Genomic DNA, 15,068 nt, shown 5'->3' with positions numbered 1-15,068 from the left:
TTGAACTGAATCCACACAGGGGGTGTCGATTTCTACCCAAAAAATTGCACATGACGTGTCTACACACGCTCAGACTGAGTCTTTAGTCATAACAGTACTAAAGTACTCTGTTCGTACGAAGGACGGGTCATGTATCTAGTGTGTGTGTGTGTGTGTGTGTGTGTGTGTGTGTGTGTGTGTGTGTGTGTGTGTGTGTGTGTGTGTGTGTGTGTGTGTGTGTGTGTGTGTGTGTGTGTGTGTGTGTGTGTATTTACGTATGTATAAGTTTGATAGCCGGCTAGACCGCATCGCCCACGAGGCTAAAATTTGGGGTACAGGCTTAACTCGACATGGGTAAGAACAGAGGCAAGGTGGCATCGACCTTCTCCTTCAGTCGGGTCCTATTTGGAGTGCAATGTAGAATGCCAGTATGCTGTACATGTTCGCCTTTCAAGGAGAATGAATGCCCCTGATACACTCAATTTGATGAAAGTTGAGATACGTAAACTCAATCTCATAGCGTACTTTTGTTTTCTCACAGCAATGCTCACTTCAAAATTTGAATATATTCATTGTTTGTTCACATGACATTGTTACGTCACAATGCCATCTACCAGTCCCATCAGACTGAGTTAGCTGTAGATGATTTTACTTATCTTAATTAAACATCAAACTACGTCAAGAGCAAAGTGATAGAGTTCCAACTGTTCAGTGTGTACGTTGGAAACGTGCTGAGGATATTTTATATAACAGGAGGCACTAGCGGATTCAGACGGGGGAGCACTGGGGGCACGTGCCCCCCGTTTGGAAAAACTTTCTTTTAAGTCTACGGACCCATCAGACATTGGTTGGTACTCAGAGGGCGACGTAGAATTTTCAAATCTGAGTCTACAGGATCCTAACACTATAAATAGAATCATTTTGGCCTATTACAAATGCCTGCAAGTGCGCATGCTCTGTGTGTACACGACACGTACAAGCAGGGAAAAGTTCGACACATGGCGTGTACTAAACGCGAACAGTTACCACTGACAGGATTTCTTGCTGAGTCGTCATCTCAAGAGCAGGCAACAAAGTACACTTTTTAGTGGACACGCCCACAAACTAGGTTTCGTGCCCCCCGTCTATCAAATCCTGGATCCGCCACTGGGAGGACCTTCCTCCACTCGCACGCGAATTTCGAATTCTGTAGAACGGCGCATGGGATCTCCACCAAATTTAGACTGCCCATTCCTGATAAGAAACTGCGCGTGACTTTCAAGTATCTGCTCCCCAGTTGTACATTTTTGAACGGGAATAATCTACCTGCCCGTGCGGAGAACTGGCCAGAGAGCTACTAATATACTAAATGAGGTGTTTATTGAGTATATAACTGAATATATATTACCATTGCTTGACAGATAGACACAGAAACAGACCGACTGAAAGATAGAAAAACCCATTGCTTGCATGCAGCGCGACATAGAGACTGCAAAGTTTCAGATGAATAAGTCACACGTGACTGGTATTACTCACACTATTAAGTAATTGCCCGTATATACATACCATGGCGGCCAAAAGTGACACTCTACAAAGACGACCAGGCTACAAACAACAACTTGAAGAAATTAAAGGAATCATTGACACAACTATACTAGAAGAAGGTGAATCATGGTAAGAAAATTCTTGCACAACAATAGAATCTAAACCGTCATTGGGACATGAAAGGATCGGTAATACATTTACAACAGCTAGGGAGAGGCTCTTGATCTTGTACAGCATTTTTAATCGTTCGGACGCGACTCCAGTACCCTCCCAACTTTGTTTTGCACGTGACGTCAACGGTCTTGTGACTATACTACTTCTCTACTCCAGCAACTTCTGTAAACTGTACCGATTTTTTAGATGGAAGCTCTAGAGCGAGGAGTAGCGTTACGCCTGGTGGGGCAGGTCGGAGCACCCAGCCGAAGGTACTGTTGATCACTCTTGCCGGCGTTGCCAACAGGAGTTGAGTGGGCGGTAGCGTTCGCTTCTACAGGCAGCAGCCGGCAGCCGGTGTTACAGTATAGTCTGTACTGCGCCGGTTGGGGGGATACTGGAATCGCTCCATTTCGTTGACAACGTTACAGTCTAGCATATTGCACTACTATTTTACAACCAATTGTTGTCAAGCGTTTTTGGGCGTGAAGGCTTTCGCGTCTAGGTCTATCTGCAAAGTATTAAAAACGGTTTGAAAAAATGAGAAATATTTAGGGTTGCCGTAGGAAAAAGAATAGAAACAATGCTATGTAGGGTGTGCTGTGACCTTTTTCCTAATGTACAGACTGAATGAGCAATACATCGATTACTGATCCTTACGTTGTACAATTTTCTAATTAGTAAGGTATAAATTTTGGAGCAAAGTTGTTTACTCACACGCAGCGATTCACGCAATTAAGTTCCCCTAGGTCGCAGGATTACACACAGGCCAGATCTCACGCAATTGTTTTGGAATTATAGAATCTAAGATACTAAGACTAGGACACAGAAATAGAGTTGACTGTGTAGAAGGCATTTTTAGATGTTTTTCTTGAGATGTTTATACGTACGCAATGGATTTAGCACAAACACATTGTACACGCCCAGATGGGATCCATTTGGAGAGTACTATGTTTTATTACACTATAGTAATAAAAACAGTATAGTGGTTTTAGTGAAGCTAGTTTAGTTAATTGTTTGTGGTCATGCATACACGGTTATATTAACCTACAGTAAGTAATAACGACAACCTTACAGATTTCACACATTTTAATATTTCTGGTTGTCAACTCTGATTGACATAGTTACTTACCCACAAAGTCTATTTTGTCGTTAATTAATTTTCAAATTGACACTTAGATATTTACAAACTTTGCATGAGCAGCTGAGTAATGATACCGCAGATTATTGAAATACTACAGACCGTATCTATTAGAGGCGCGAGTATACATAGGAGACTTTCCTTCCGTCCTTTTGTTTACATTCCTCAGCTGTTACGTCAGCCATATATACCTATGAGTATATAAGGCAAGCGAAGTGAAGGCAGAGAATTTGTTGTCGAACTCTATCTGATTCAATCTCTGCAGTAGCTGCATGCAATTGCCGTCGAAGTGGATATGGATCAGAGACCAAGCAAATCAGATATTCTGAGTTACGTCAAGGGCATGCAGTTTGTTACAAAATCACACTGAATTCAAAGTGCCATTTCTCTAAATTTTTGATTGGGAAATGGAAGAACCTGTTATTTAGTTGACGAGAATATTGAAAATCGAATCTGAAGTCTTGCAATGGTTGATATACATGTACACCTAACGCATTTTATTTCACAGATTATGTGGAGCTTTGCGCTTGTGTTGTAATAATTTTTGATAAGCTGTTATAAGAAAAGACTGCTGTGGGTTTCATTACTAACTATGGGCTGAGCCCAAATCCAGCAGTCGCATTAACACGTAGATTAATTTCTCTGATGTTTGGAGAACGTTTAATTGCTTCACAGCATGCATGTCACATTAATTAATATGCATGTGTTTAGTAGTGTTAGTGTTTACAGAAAGTAAACAACGTTTCCAATGATGTTGCATGGTTCACTACTAATACGTAGAGCACTCCATATGATCCTATATTACAATGTCTACCTTGCATACGTTGTATGTATTTGTATACGTTGTGAAATATTGCACATCCAATTTGTCATTTTATTGTTTGTATTAGATTGTTTTGCATATTACCAGTATTGTTATCTTATCATACTTTACGTTTTTGTGTTCTTTAAGGTTTTTGATCAATGTCGACTGGTTTGAACAGTGGAAAATGTACGTTGATTACGACTCTTCGAATTCTTCTCAAACAGGGCTGGAGTCAGTAGTACCAGGTCTAATAGACAATACTGATCTCTTCAAGGGTACTTTGTTGGTGTTTCGGATTAGTTACATTGATATAACGCTTAGTGGCATATTGGCGTCTGCAGATGAATCGTTTACTGATTTGAGGCCTAACATGACTAACGAACATGATTACTACTTACTTCCTCTTGCAGCATGGGAAAAGCTGTTTACATGGTATGGTGTTCTTGATGGTCAGAACCCTGTGGAGAGAAAGGTCATTCTACAAGGACGATATTTGAAGCACCTGAAAGTGGAAGTTTATATGACTTCTGTTAAGTTGTGCCTCTTCACTAACCAAAATGCAGTGAAGATAAAGGAATATAGCAAGGCAGAGATATTGGGTGAGTTTGTTATTGAAATTAATAGCTAGTGAACAGAGAGAACAGTTGACACGTTTGAAGTTGTCTGACAAACAAATAGATCTGTGCTAGCTAGTAGTACAGATAGACTAGGAGTTACCGTGTTACCATGCCTACAAAGGCAAGGCTCTTATTAGAACATTTTGGCACCCTCTGCCTTTGTACAGTGTGGTTAGGTAATAGGGTAGTAGCCATGAAATTCCCTGACGAAAAAAGACATCACTGATCTATATTTCTGAATTCGATTTGGTTGTTTTTTCCACAAATATATTTTCATTAAAAGTGCAACTATTATTAAGGTTTTCCTTTGTCTGCGATTCTCTGAGTAATTCCATGGCTTCTACCCTATTTCTTATATAACAACAAAACTATACAACGACACAGTTGTATGATCGATATACAATCAAAATGTTCTAGTAAGAGTCCTGCCTTTGTAATCGGGGTCATAAGATGGAGGTATTACAATGCATTTACTTGAGCATATTGCCTTCATACTATTTGTTGGAGTACAGAGTTAACAAAGATGTTGGAAATATTACAACTAATAGAATAACATAGATGGCATTGCATTTTATGCATGAGTACATAGCATTTAGTTTTAAAGTAAACTAAGAATGCTGTCAGCTTTAATGAATACACGTAAGCAAACTAATAGAATTGCTTTCGTTTTCAGCAGGACGACATTTATTGTTACCAGTATGGTCATAATAAATGCATCAATGTTACACTTTGACAATGACATTGCATTTTGTAATGCTGGCAACTAATTGCAAATACATACATTACTGCGCGTGCGGGCTTCGCCTCACTGTATAAAGCCTCTAACCTATACGCGCGTTGGAGGGACTGTGAAGAAGGCTAAGAAGAACTACTAGCTTAGTTATGTGTATAGTGCGTACGTATACTGGTTGTGACCACACAATGTTTAACTTTTCTGCTGCCAAAGCTGCCTAGCTACATGAAATGGTTGAATTAACTTAACAGCAAATTTGTAACAATCTCGTTTGGAGAGTTGGAGGGCATGCTTCTAGCTAGACCACATTAATTGGATCTAAGTGATTTTGTTGAATCGCTTCTTAAAAGCGGTATGCGTGGCTAATTTAGTATAGTACTACAGTGTTTAATTGGATTTATCACATAATGATTTCAACATAAATTGCTTAATCAATTGTATTTTTTATCTATATTGGCAGAAAATATTTTAAAGGAGATAAAGCAGCTGTTTGGAATACAAGATTGTTTGGCAGTTCGACTGTGGTTAGGGTATATGAGTTCATTTATTAAACGTATTGATCGGATGGACCTTACTTTGCAAGAATGCAGCATCTACACTGGCCAGGTGAATCTTGTGAATTACAAGTAGTAGTGCAAGCTTTTTGCAGTATGATAATTATGCTTGTTAGTCTCTCGTGCTAGAAGTGAAAAATGAAGATGGCACTTGGCCAAGAGACAAACCAGGTTCACATGAACCGGTAGGTTGTGAATAGAAACTCGATGTATTTGTTGTTTACTACTGATTGCTTGGATTATTTAGTAATGAAAATTAAAGTTAACTTTAGTGTTTTGTTTTTAATTAACAAAATAGTGATAACATTATTAATTAACTAATTTGCCTGCAATAGTATTGCATTGACAGTGACGTATGCCGATGTTGATGCAACAATAGAGGATTTTTTGTGCTTTAGAACTTTTTAAGACTGAGTGTGTGTGTGTGTGCACATGTGTGTGTGTGTGTGTGTGTGTGTGTGTGTGTGTGTGTGTGTGTGTGTGTGTGTGTGTGTGTGTGAGTTGGTGTGCTCAAATAACTATTACATGTTTGATCAGTTTGTTAGCTTGTCTAACTAATTTATAAGCCATCCGGACATATCCTTAAACACTAGACTAACTTTAGTACACTAATCAGATTCTTAACATGAATTCTAATTGAATTGTTCAACGTATAGTTAAGACACTCGGAGGCTGTACAAGTTGTGTTAAAAATGATGCTAAACTAAACAAACAAGCTTGAGTGAAGAAATCATGTAGGGATTGAGAATTGAGAAAGAGAGGTGTCTATACTTACAGGGGTTGCGGAACGTGGGAGAGAAGGAGCATGCAGGCGTCTTCCAATATCGAGAATGTGGGCAACTCCTTAAATGCTGGGCTCTATATAATGAGACTTATTTTCAGCAAACGATATGATCGATAAAAATAATTTCAATTTTGGTTGCTTGCAAGTGGAAATAGTATTGGATAGTGATGCATTTGAGCCTCTTGATATACATTGTTGTGATAATTTGTGTGCGTGCAGCTCTGGCTACTTCTGTCACAGATTAACCAATGACAAACCAACTATATTCAGTTAGAATCAAAATGGCGGCAGTCTGTAACGAAATTTTTGTCTCCTCAATCCAAAGGAGTTTTCGCCTCCCCTGTACTGTATATAGTAGGCATGACAGTCTTGTTTCTGATGGCAAATGTCAGTGGCTACGAACGCGGTTGTTTTCTACTCGACGGGTTTACATGTCAATTTGAGTTTACATTTAAATTCTCAGGCCGTGGAAAAGAAGAAAATTTAAAGGGCTTCGGCTTAATAGGTGCGTTAATTAATTAAACTGCACGGTCAACTTCGGCGTTGCGGACATCTAGCACGGTGTAGCTGCAGACAAGATTGGATGGGTGAACAACACTTTAATTGTTTAGAATCCAAATATTTCGCGTTCGCTGACCAAATCACAAGTGGTAGATTCACCACTGGCGATCGATTAGGTGTAGGGAATTTAACCTTATATTTACAGTGTATAAGAATATATTATGTAAAATATGCTTTCTCTAGCAGGTGTACAGACAACAATCTTTAAAACAGGCAGAAATGAGTGATGAGCAGCAAGTAAATACCATGACGTCACAACAATTTTCGAAACAGGCAGAAATGAGTGATGAACAGCAAGTAAATACCATGACGTCACAACAATTTTCGAAACAGGCAGAAATGAGTGATGAACAGCAAGTAAATACCATGACGTCACAACAATTTTCGAAACAGGGAGAAATGAGTGATGAACAGCAAGTAAATACCATGACGTCTATACGGCAATCTCCAAGGAATCGGGAGGGAATGGAAGATGAGCAATTAAAACCACAGCAGATTCAACAGATAGAACAACTGACGCAGGACGGTTCAGCAAATGATGAGCAAATCGAGCAATGGAGACAGCAGAACGCTGATTTAGAAAAGTCATGGAAAGACGATCAACTGCAAAGAGATCAGGCACTTACTGAAGAGAGAAAAGAGAAAGGGGAACTGAGGCAAATGTCACAGCAAGAACAAGAAGACAAACAGAAAAATCTTGATGAAGCTCAACACCAGATTGAGGAAATAAATGAACAGAAAGAAAATCTCCAGCAATTACTAAATGAAAAGGAAACCGAAAAGGCAAACTTGGTAGAGCTGCTGGCAGATGCTGACGCAGCAATTGAACGATACCAGGAAAGACAACGCAACGAAGTTGTCAAGATTCCTTCATGTAATATTATGTTGACTGGCACAGAACTTGGACGTGGAGCATATGGAAGTGAGAAGAACATTTACTATACTGACATTTCTTACACCACAAACTGCTATCTTGTAGTTTTAATTATAGTAAATTGTATTGTGATTTAGTTGTTCGTGTTGGATGTTGGCGTGGTTGTCCTGTGGCCGTCAAGTTGTTGTATGATCATTTGGCTGCTGTTCAACGCAACATTCAACTTGTTCAACAAGAAGCATCTGTAGCATGGAAGATACATCATCCAAACATTGCTTCTGTTTGTGGTGTCACTCTGGAGTTAGAAGAGAAGAAGGCATGGATTATCATGGAATTACTTAGCGGCTCCATGTCTGGTGTGATTGATGCATGTCAAGGAGATGTTGCACCTCTCACTCTACGAGAAAAAGTTGACATGACACATGATTCTTTGTGTGGACTTGATTACATTCACTCGATGGTAAGAACAGTTAATGAAATAAGGTGCATCACTTATTAACATCATTTTATAGACATAAATAGTATACATAAATCTCGTAATGATGTTTCGCAATGACATTGTATGTTTTATAGACAGACGGACAGACAGAGGAATCGACAGACAGAAATGCACACAAACACACGCACATACACACACACCACACGCACGAACGCACACACATACACAGAGGTAGGGAGGAAGGGAGGGAAGCATGGGGAGACAGAATGTCAGGCAGGCAGGCCGTGAGGAAGGGAGGGAGGAGGGAGGAAGCCAGGGAGGCAGAGAGGGAGGAAGGGAGGATGGCAGGGAGGAGGGAGGGAAGGAGAGAGGAAAGGAGGGAGGGAAAGATGGAGGAAGAGAGAGAAGAACGGAGGACAACAGGGAGGGAGGGAAGGAAGGAGGGAGGAAGGGAGGAAGGAAAGGAGGCAGGGAGGGAGGCAGGCAGGCAGAGAGAGAAGGAAGGAGGCCGGGAGACAGCGAGGCAGGGAGGGAGGCAGGGAGAGAGACAGGGAGGGAGACAGGGAGGGAGAAAGAGAATCAGGGAGGAAGGAAGAAAGGGAGAGAGGCAGGGAGGCAGGGAGACAGGGTGGGAGACAGGTAGGAGTGGGAGAGAGGCAGGCAGGGATGATGGAGGGAGGGAGGCAGGGAGGGAGGGAGGGATGGATGGAGGCAGAGAAGAAGGGATAGAGGGAGGAACAGATTATTTCATTTTTCAATAAACGACAACGTCTAAAATAGTTTGCGGAATAAGAGACAGACGAGTAATCGGACAAGAAGACGGGCAAACTTAGAAAAACCAGTTTAATAATTGGGAAGAGGGGCACTTATGTCGGTAATTTGAAAAATGCATTTAACATTTTTTTCATAAAAAAGAAAACATGAATGCAGTTAGAAAAAAAGAGAAAATAATTAGAAAACTTAAAATATTAATGAAATTTAATGTATACAATATTAATAAATTAATATAAATGAGCATAAATTTCTACAAGTACCTACACGCAGAAATAATACGAGTGCAATTTTCGTTAATTAGTTGTTCATTGGCCATCACTCTGTTGTGTTATTAAAGCAACCTAAGGAGATTCTGCACGGTGACATCTGTCCTAGAAACATCCTGGTTACAGCAACGATGAGAGCCAAGCTGGGTGATCTAGGAGCTGCTCGTTTTGAAGATATTTCACTTTCAGTTGGCGTGCTCAGTCCACAATACACCCCTCCTGAGAGATTTGATGCTCCAACTTTACGAAAAAGCAAGAAAACCGACATGTACAGTTTTGGAGTGACCATGTGCGAGCTGTTTACTGCCATTCTCCCAGATCGTGAACAAAGGATGGATCAAGTCTTACTCATCCGTCAGCTAAATGTTCGTTCCTTGTGTAAGCACTTGATGAGAGATGATCCTGCAACGCGACCAACAGCTGAAGATGCTCGCAATATTATTAGCCGTATGCGGGAGACAGACGAGTATAAAGTATGTCCTCCTAAACGGATGGTAAAGGGCAAGATGGATGGAATGGAGAATGTTACTCTTGCCTAGGCTATCTGCTAAGAAAATGACATGACATTAAACCGTGTATTGTGTCTTTCTTATTTGCACCATGTATGCGTTGTTACAAAGTGTTCACATAGCAATAGCATTAATCAAATCGTTTTTGCATTTTGCTTTCATACAAATCAAATTAGCGTTTTTAATTTTTGACTTTGACATTGTACTCGTAATTTGTAAGTTTGATGTGTGCTTATTGTTACGATATTATGAATTATATTTACTGTTTTCATACTATTACACATTTCAGTCGATCTTGCACGAACTGCTGTTTGCATGCATGCCTACTACATCTGTACAGCACACTGGCACGTCAAATTTTATTGTTGCATGCTCTTAACTAAACCACAAGGCTTGCAACTCCAAGCAACCTCGGACCACGCCTTCGGCCTTCCAATTTGCTTGCAATCCACTTTGCAACTTGCGTCCTGACCTAATCCATATTTAAACTAGGCAGATGCAATGCTTCCTAGTGCATGGTGGCAACGTTGTTGGAGATGGTTTGGAGTTTCAAGCGTTGTGGTTTTAGGTAGCCACGCCTTAGAAACCTTGCAACACACCCAGAGCAACACAGTAATGCACCTGACAGGGTTTTTTTGTAAGATTCTCTATGTCGACCTGTTTGTCACATGAATTACGCCGAGAATGCTGGCCAATCGCCACAAAATCATACACGCAAAGGTATTCCAAAGCCCAATGCAAATGTACGATTTGGTCTAAGTGAGAGGGTCTCTAACGACGTCCATTAACTTACCCTAGTAGGGAAGATGCCCTTATTGTTGCCTTAGTGGCACAAATATTGCATGCACAAACTTCTGTGTCACTGCCTGACATTTAGTGAAATACAAACAGGCCGTCTAATTCTCGTATATAGGGGTTTGACAACGCTCCTCTACAGGGGTGTCAAAGTTTGTGTGGACTTTTGCCCAAGAATTGGCATGTTCTGGCGACAGAATGGACATAGGCGCCAACTGGCTAATCTAAAGCGAGTGCTAATTCGGACTTTGTTAAAGTCATGTGATCAGAGCAACTTGTACTCACTTTATTTGTATATCTTTACATTAGTATCCACACTAAAGTTCACAACGGTGAACTTATAACAGATCTCTCTTCAAGACCAACGGCCATGCATGCATTACTTTTATATGATATTCAAGTACAAAGTTCGTTTGCAGATATGTATCTAGATGCATGGGCTATAGTGTAAGCAAACTTATCTCACATTTACTAATTTAGCTCACCTGCTTTACCCCATGCACGTGCCGACACCTTACTTTAGCACAGAACACGTGCAGGAAACTGCATGGCCTCTGGAAAGATAAAATAATAGCGCAGGCAACATTTCTGTCAATTTGTACCTTGCGCGCTAAAAGTGCATTGGGGCAAATATGTAGTAGGTGTACTGGATTATAGATTGTTAACGTCGCTAAACCGTTATCAGCAAGTATAACCATGCCAAGACTATATTACTGCAGTCAAGAGTCTACTGGCGACAAGTGCCTGCTGCCCGAAGGTGAGCTAGTCAGAGTCACTTCATAGTTCTAGACGTCTGTCGCCTAAAATTAACGTCTTTGTCGCCTATTTTGGCAACATGGCGACAACTAGTTTTGAGCAACGTCATTTCTGCAATCTGACATCCGACAAACATGCACATATTAATTAAATAAAGCTGCGTCTGGCGTGCAGCGCATGGTACCTCTGCTAGCATTAAAATTGACAAATTTATAGGTTCTCTTTCCGCGTAACGATAGCTGTTCGTAGTTAACTAAACAGCTCGTTTAATTACCTATAACAAGCAGCAGGACCATCATGATTAATAATAGTAAGCAGATTGCGAGAAACTTTTAGTAGCAGCCTTGTTGATTAGAGATAATCCGCAAAGCACTTTCGTTCGTTAATGATGAGTGCATCAGTCGACAGTCTACATAAAAGAGAACTAGAAAAAAACTTAGGCAAATTTGATTAAGATTGTAAAGTAGAAAACAAAAGACAATGGCAAGTTTTGTCTGGCCCGTTCTAGTGCATTCTTGAGGATTGCTCACCGCCTCGTCAGCAGGGTCCTTTTTCTCTGCGTGCTCTCTACTCTGGTCATGACGAAATTTTTGGTTTTGGGTAATAGACAGGAGTTTTAGGTTGTGTGGATTAGGGCCAAAGTTGTGAGGGTTAGAGCTAAAGTTGTGAGGGTTGGGGCTAAAGTTGTGAGAGTTAAATTAACGTTATTGTTGTGAGTGTTAAGGCTGAAGTTGTGAGGTTATACATGTATAACTAACAAACAAAGAATAAACAAACAAACAAACTAAAATATCATAAAAACTAATAAACAAACAGAGAGTTACAACCGCATGTCAATGTGATGACACAAACTCTCACTAAAACCGTAATTAATTAAACAGACATCCCACATGCATGCACGTCCCTCTTACTTGACAACTGATTGCATGCGAATTAATTCACCTGACGTTATGAAGACCGACGTTAAAATCCCCCCGTTCTTTTACTCTGGCTGCCAACGCTCCTAGACTGCCAACGCTCCTAGGACCCGACTCGCTTGGTGCTTGAAGCAACCTGTGGGCGAGCGTTGGCAGTAGCGTAGCTAGGCATGAGGCAGTGAGGCAGTTGCCTCGGTAGGAAAAATGGGCGTGGCATTTGTCACGTGGTCACTTTCAGGTCACACTTCTATCACGTGTCTGTGCTTTATTATGGCAGAGCCGCCAAAGAAGAAGAGAAAGCAGCTGTCTATTCAGTTGGCCTTGGGGTAAGCATAGGATACTAGACTGTGTTTTACGTTGGGCGAGGCCCCGTTGTAGTTTGAGTTTGTAGGATCACGTGTCATAGTCTCCCCCATGCAAGTGCTCCCCAGTCACTGCCATCTAGCTCACTGGTGGGAGTGCGTCCCTATACTCAGGCCTATGCATGAATTATCAGTCCCAGTAACTTTTCAGTCCCAGTCCAACTAATCCAAGTGTAGTTTACTGTTTTTACCCTGTCAAATCAATTAAGCATATCAATATGACAGCAATAGCCTTAGGTAGTGCATATCAATAAGGAATTAATATTAATAAAAAAATTAATATTAATATCAATTTGCCTCGGTAAGAAAAAAATCCTGGCTACGCCACTGGTTGGCTGAGCCTCAAGCTTCCTTCCTCACTTTTGACTGATTCATAGAAAAGTCATTGTCTATACCATCAAACCTTTGAACAGCAGAATAAAGAGATAAGAATGAATGAAGTAGAGAAAAAGGATGAAGAAACGTATGGACTGATAGATAGACATACAAGGGTACGATCCACAAACAACGAGCAGTAAGAAAGAAACACAGAAATAGAGAGAGATACTCTGTGTACTATATGCGTGTCTTACGAAATATTTGGTACAACGAATTGCTAGACTGCTTCTTGGACGCTTCCTACCTGATGGTCCTAATACAACTGCAGGTAGCAGTATGATGACTAATAAACATAAATAATACAGAAAAATAAGATTCTTCAACAACGAAGCTAGTTACAAGCAATAAATTAGTAATAAATAAAATAACAATGAATAAATCAATTAGTAATATATAAATATATTAATAATAAATAAATTAGTAATAAATAAATAAGTAATAAATAAATAAGTAATAAATAAATTAGTAAAAAATTAATAAATTAGTCAAAATTAATAAATTTAATAATTAATTAATTAATTAATAATAAATACATAAATTAGTAATAAATAAATTAGAAATAAATATACAAATTATTAATAAATAAATTTTAAATAAATATATAAATTAGTAATAATTAAAAAATTAATAATAAATAATAAATTAGTAATAAATGTGTAAATTATTAATGTATAAAAATAGTAATACATAAATAAATTAGTAGTAAATATATATAAATTAATAATACATAATAAATTAGTAATAAATATGTAAATTATAAATATATAAAAAATTATAATAAATAAATAAATAAGTAATAAATAAATAAATTATTAATAAATATGTAAATTATAATAAATAAATAAATTTGTAATAAACAAATAAAACAATAATAAATAAATAAAGTAGTAATAAATGAGTAAATTAGTAATAAATAAATGAGTCTAATATATAAAGCTCAAATTGTCTGTCGTGTGTGTGTGTGTGTGTGTGTGTGTGTGTGTGTGTGTGTGTGTGTGTGTGTGTGTTCGCGTTTGGCGCCACGTCTTTTGTCTTTTCGCAACCGAAATCGGCACGCACACTCGGCACGCACAGAGAAAGGTTTGCGTAAAAAATTAAAAAACATTTGCACCTGGTCCCCTCTCGAGGGTTCAACCCCCGTGTTAAATTTCTTGATGTCGCAAACGCTACACATTCCAGTTCATTTGAACCCACGTCCACACCAGTCCTGTGTAGACTGTATGCATCGCCGTCCTTCGCAAAGCTTTGAGCAATCGAATATCTCTTGCCGACGAAACTTACTCTTTTAGCGCTTTCGTTTCTCTCCAAATTCTGATTGCATTTGAACCGAATCCAACCAATACGTTGTCTTCAGCAAGCGCTACACGGGGAGTGTGTCTATTTCGATTGAAACAAGCGCGAAGAGCAACATTTAGGACATCCGGGACCTCGCAACAAAGATTGTAGTTGACGTATCCACACATATATCTTTACACTACAGTAGCTTGCCCGTACGAAGGACGGGCCATTAATCCTAGTTACTAATAAATAAATTTATTATTAATAAATAAACAAATTGGTAATAAATATATAAATTTGTAATAAATAAATTAATGATAAAATATGAATTAGTAATAAGTAATAATAATAACGGTCCGTTGACGATGCCGTTCAGTGCTTTCCTGATGGTTGTTGATATCCACTAGACGTGCTGTCCGCGAGTTCGCGGTCACCGTAATGCCTGCAATCTATATCGAATTGGCTAGTCATTGATCGCCGTATGGAGTCACGGAAACATGTACCCCGCTGGGGTCACCTGCCGGGTTGGCGGGCGCCCAGATGGGAGTAAAGACCCCACTTGCCCATTACGGAGAGGAATATCGACACAATAAAAGATAATAAATAAATAAATACTAATAAAAGTATTTCGAAATATTAAAACCTCGAGATATCGCATTTTCAATTAATGTCACGCTTTAAGATGTCTGGCCTATTTCCGGCCAAGTGAATTTGACGTTGAACATCTAGACTTCTGAGGTTCGTTGGCCAATCAAAATATGTTTAATCGTTTGACACATTATTTGGGCGTGTCTACACATACGGGCAAAATTTTATCTGCGCATGTGGCTTCGTCACAATGTTTACGGAGACGGTGCATGGCGCACTGG

General features: G+C 39.4%; 1 protein-coding gene across 1 annotated transcript; it reads left to right on the top strand.

Annotated features, from left to right (window-relative positions):
- The first annotated feature begins 1,525 nt into the window (after positions 1–1,525).
- LOC134198322 (probable serine/threonine-protein kinase DDB_G0281745) lies at positions 1,526–9,981 on the top strand. The gene is made up of 8 exons (XM_062667691.1): positions 1,526–1,632; positions 3,750–3,877; positions 3,944–4,201; positions 5,413–5,558; positions 5,623–5,691; positions 7,038–7,773; positions 7,863–8,185; positions 9,276–9,981. The coding sequence occupies exons 1-8, from the start codon at positions 1,526–1,528 to the stop codon at positions 9,741–9,743; spliced, it is 2,235 nt and encodes a 744-aa protein (XP_062523675.1). The 3' UTR covers positions 9,744–9,981.
- The last annotated feature ends 5,087 nt before the right edge of the window (positions 9,982–15,068 follow it).

The sequence above is a fragment of the Corticium candelabrum genome, chromosome 2 (genome assembly GCF_963422355.1).
Source record: "Corticium candelabrum chromosome 2, ooCorCand1.1, whole genome shotgun sequence".
Classification (NCBI taxonomy): domain Eukaryota; kingdom Metazoa; phylum Porifera; class Homoscleromorpha; order Homosclerophorida; family Plakinidae; genus Corticium; species Corticium candelabrum.
This window is presented reverse-complemented; position numbering and strand designations above follow the sequence as displayed.

Bases quoted from the DNA above. Each gene is read 5' to 3' on its own strand.
- LOC134198322 (XM_062667691.1), top strand. From the start codon at position 1,526: ATGGCGGCCAAAAGTGACACTCTACAAAGACGACCAGGCTACAAACAA. The intron at 4,202-5,412 runs GTGAGTTTGTTA...CTATATTGGCAG, and splicing joins TAGCAAGGCAGAGATATTGG to AAAATATTTTAAAGGAGATA. The intron at 5,692-7,037 runs GTAGGTTGTGAA...TTTCTCTAGCAG, and splicing joins AACCAGGTTCACATGAACCG to GTGTACAGACAACAATCTTT.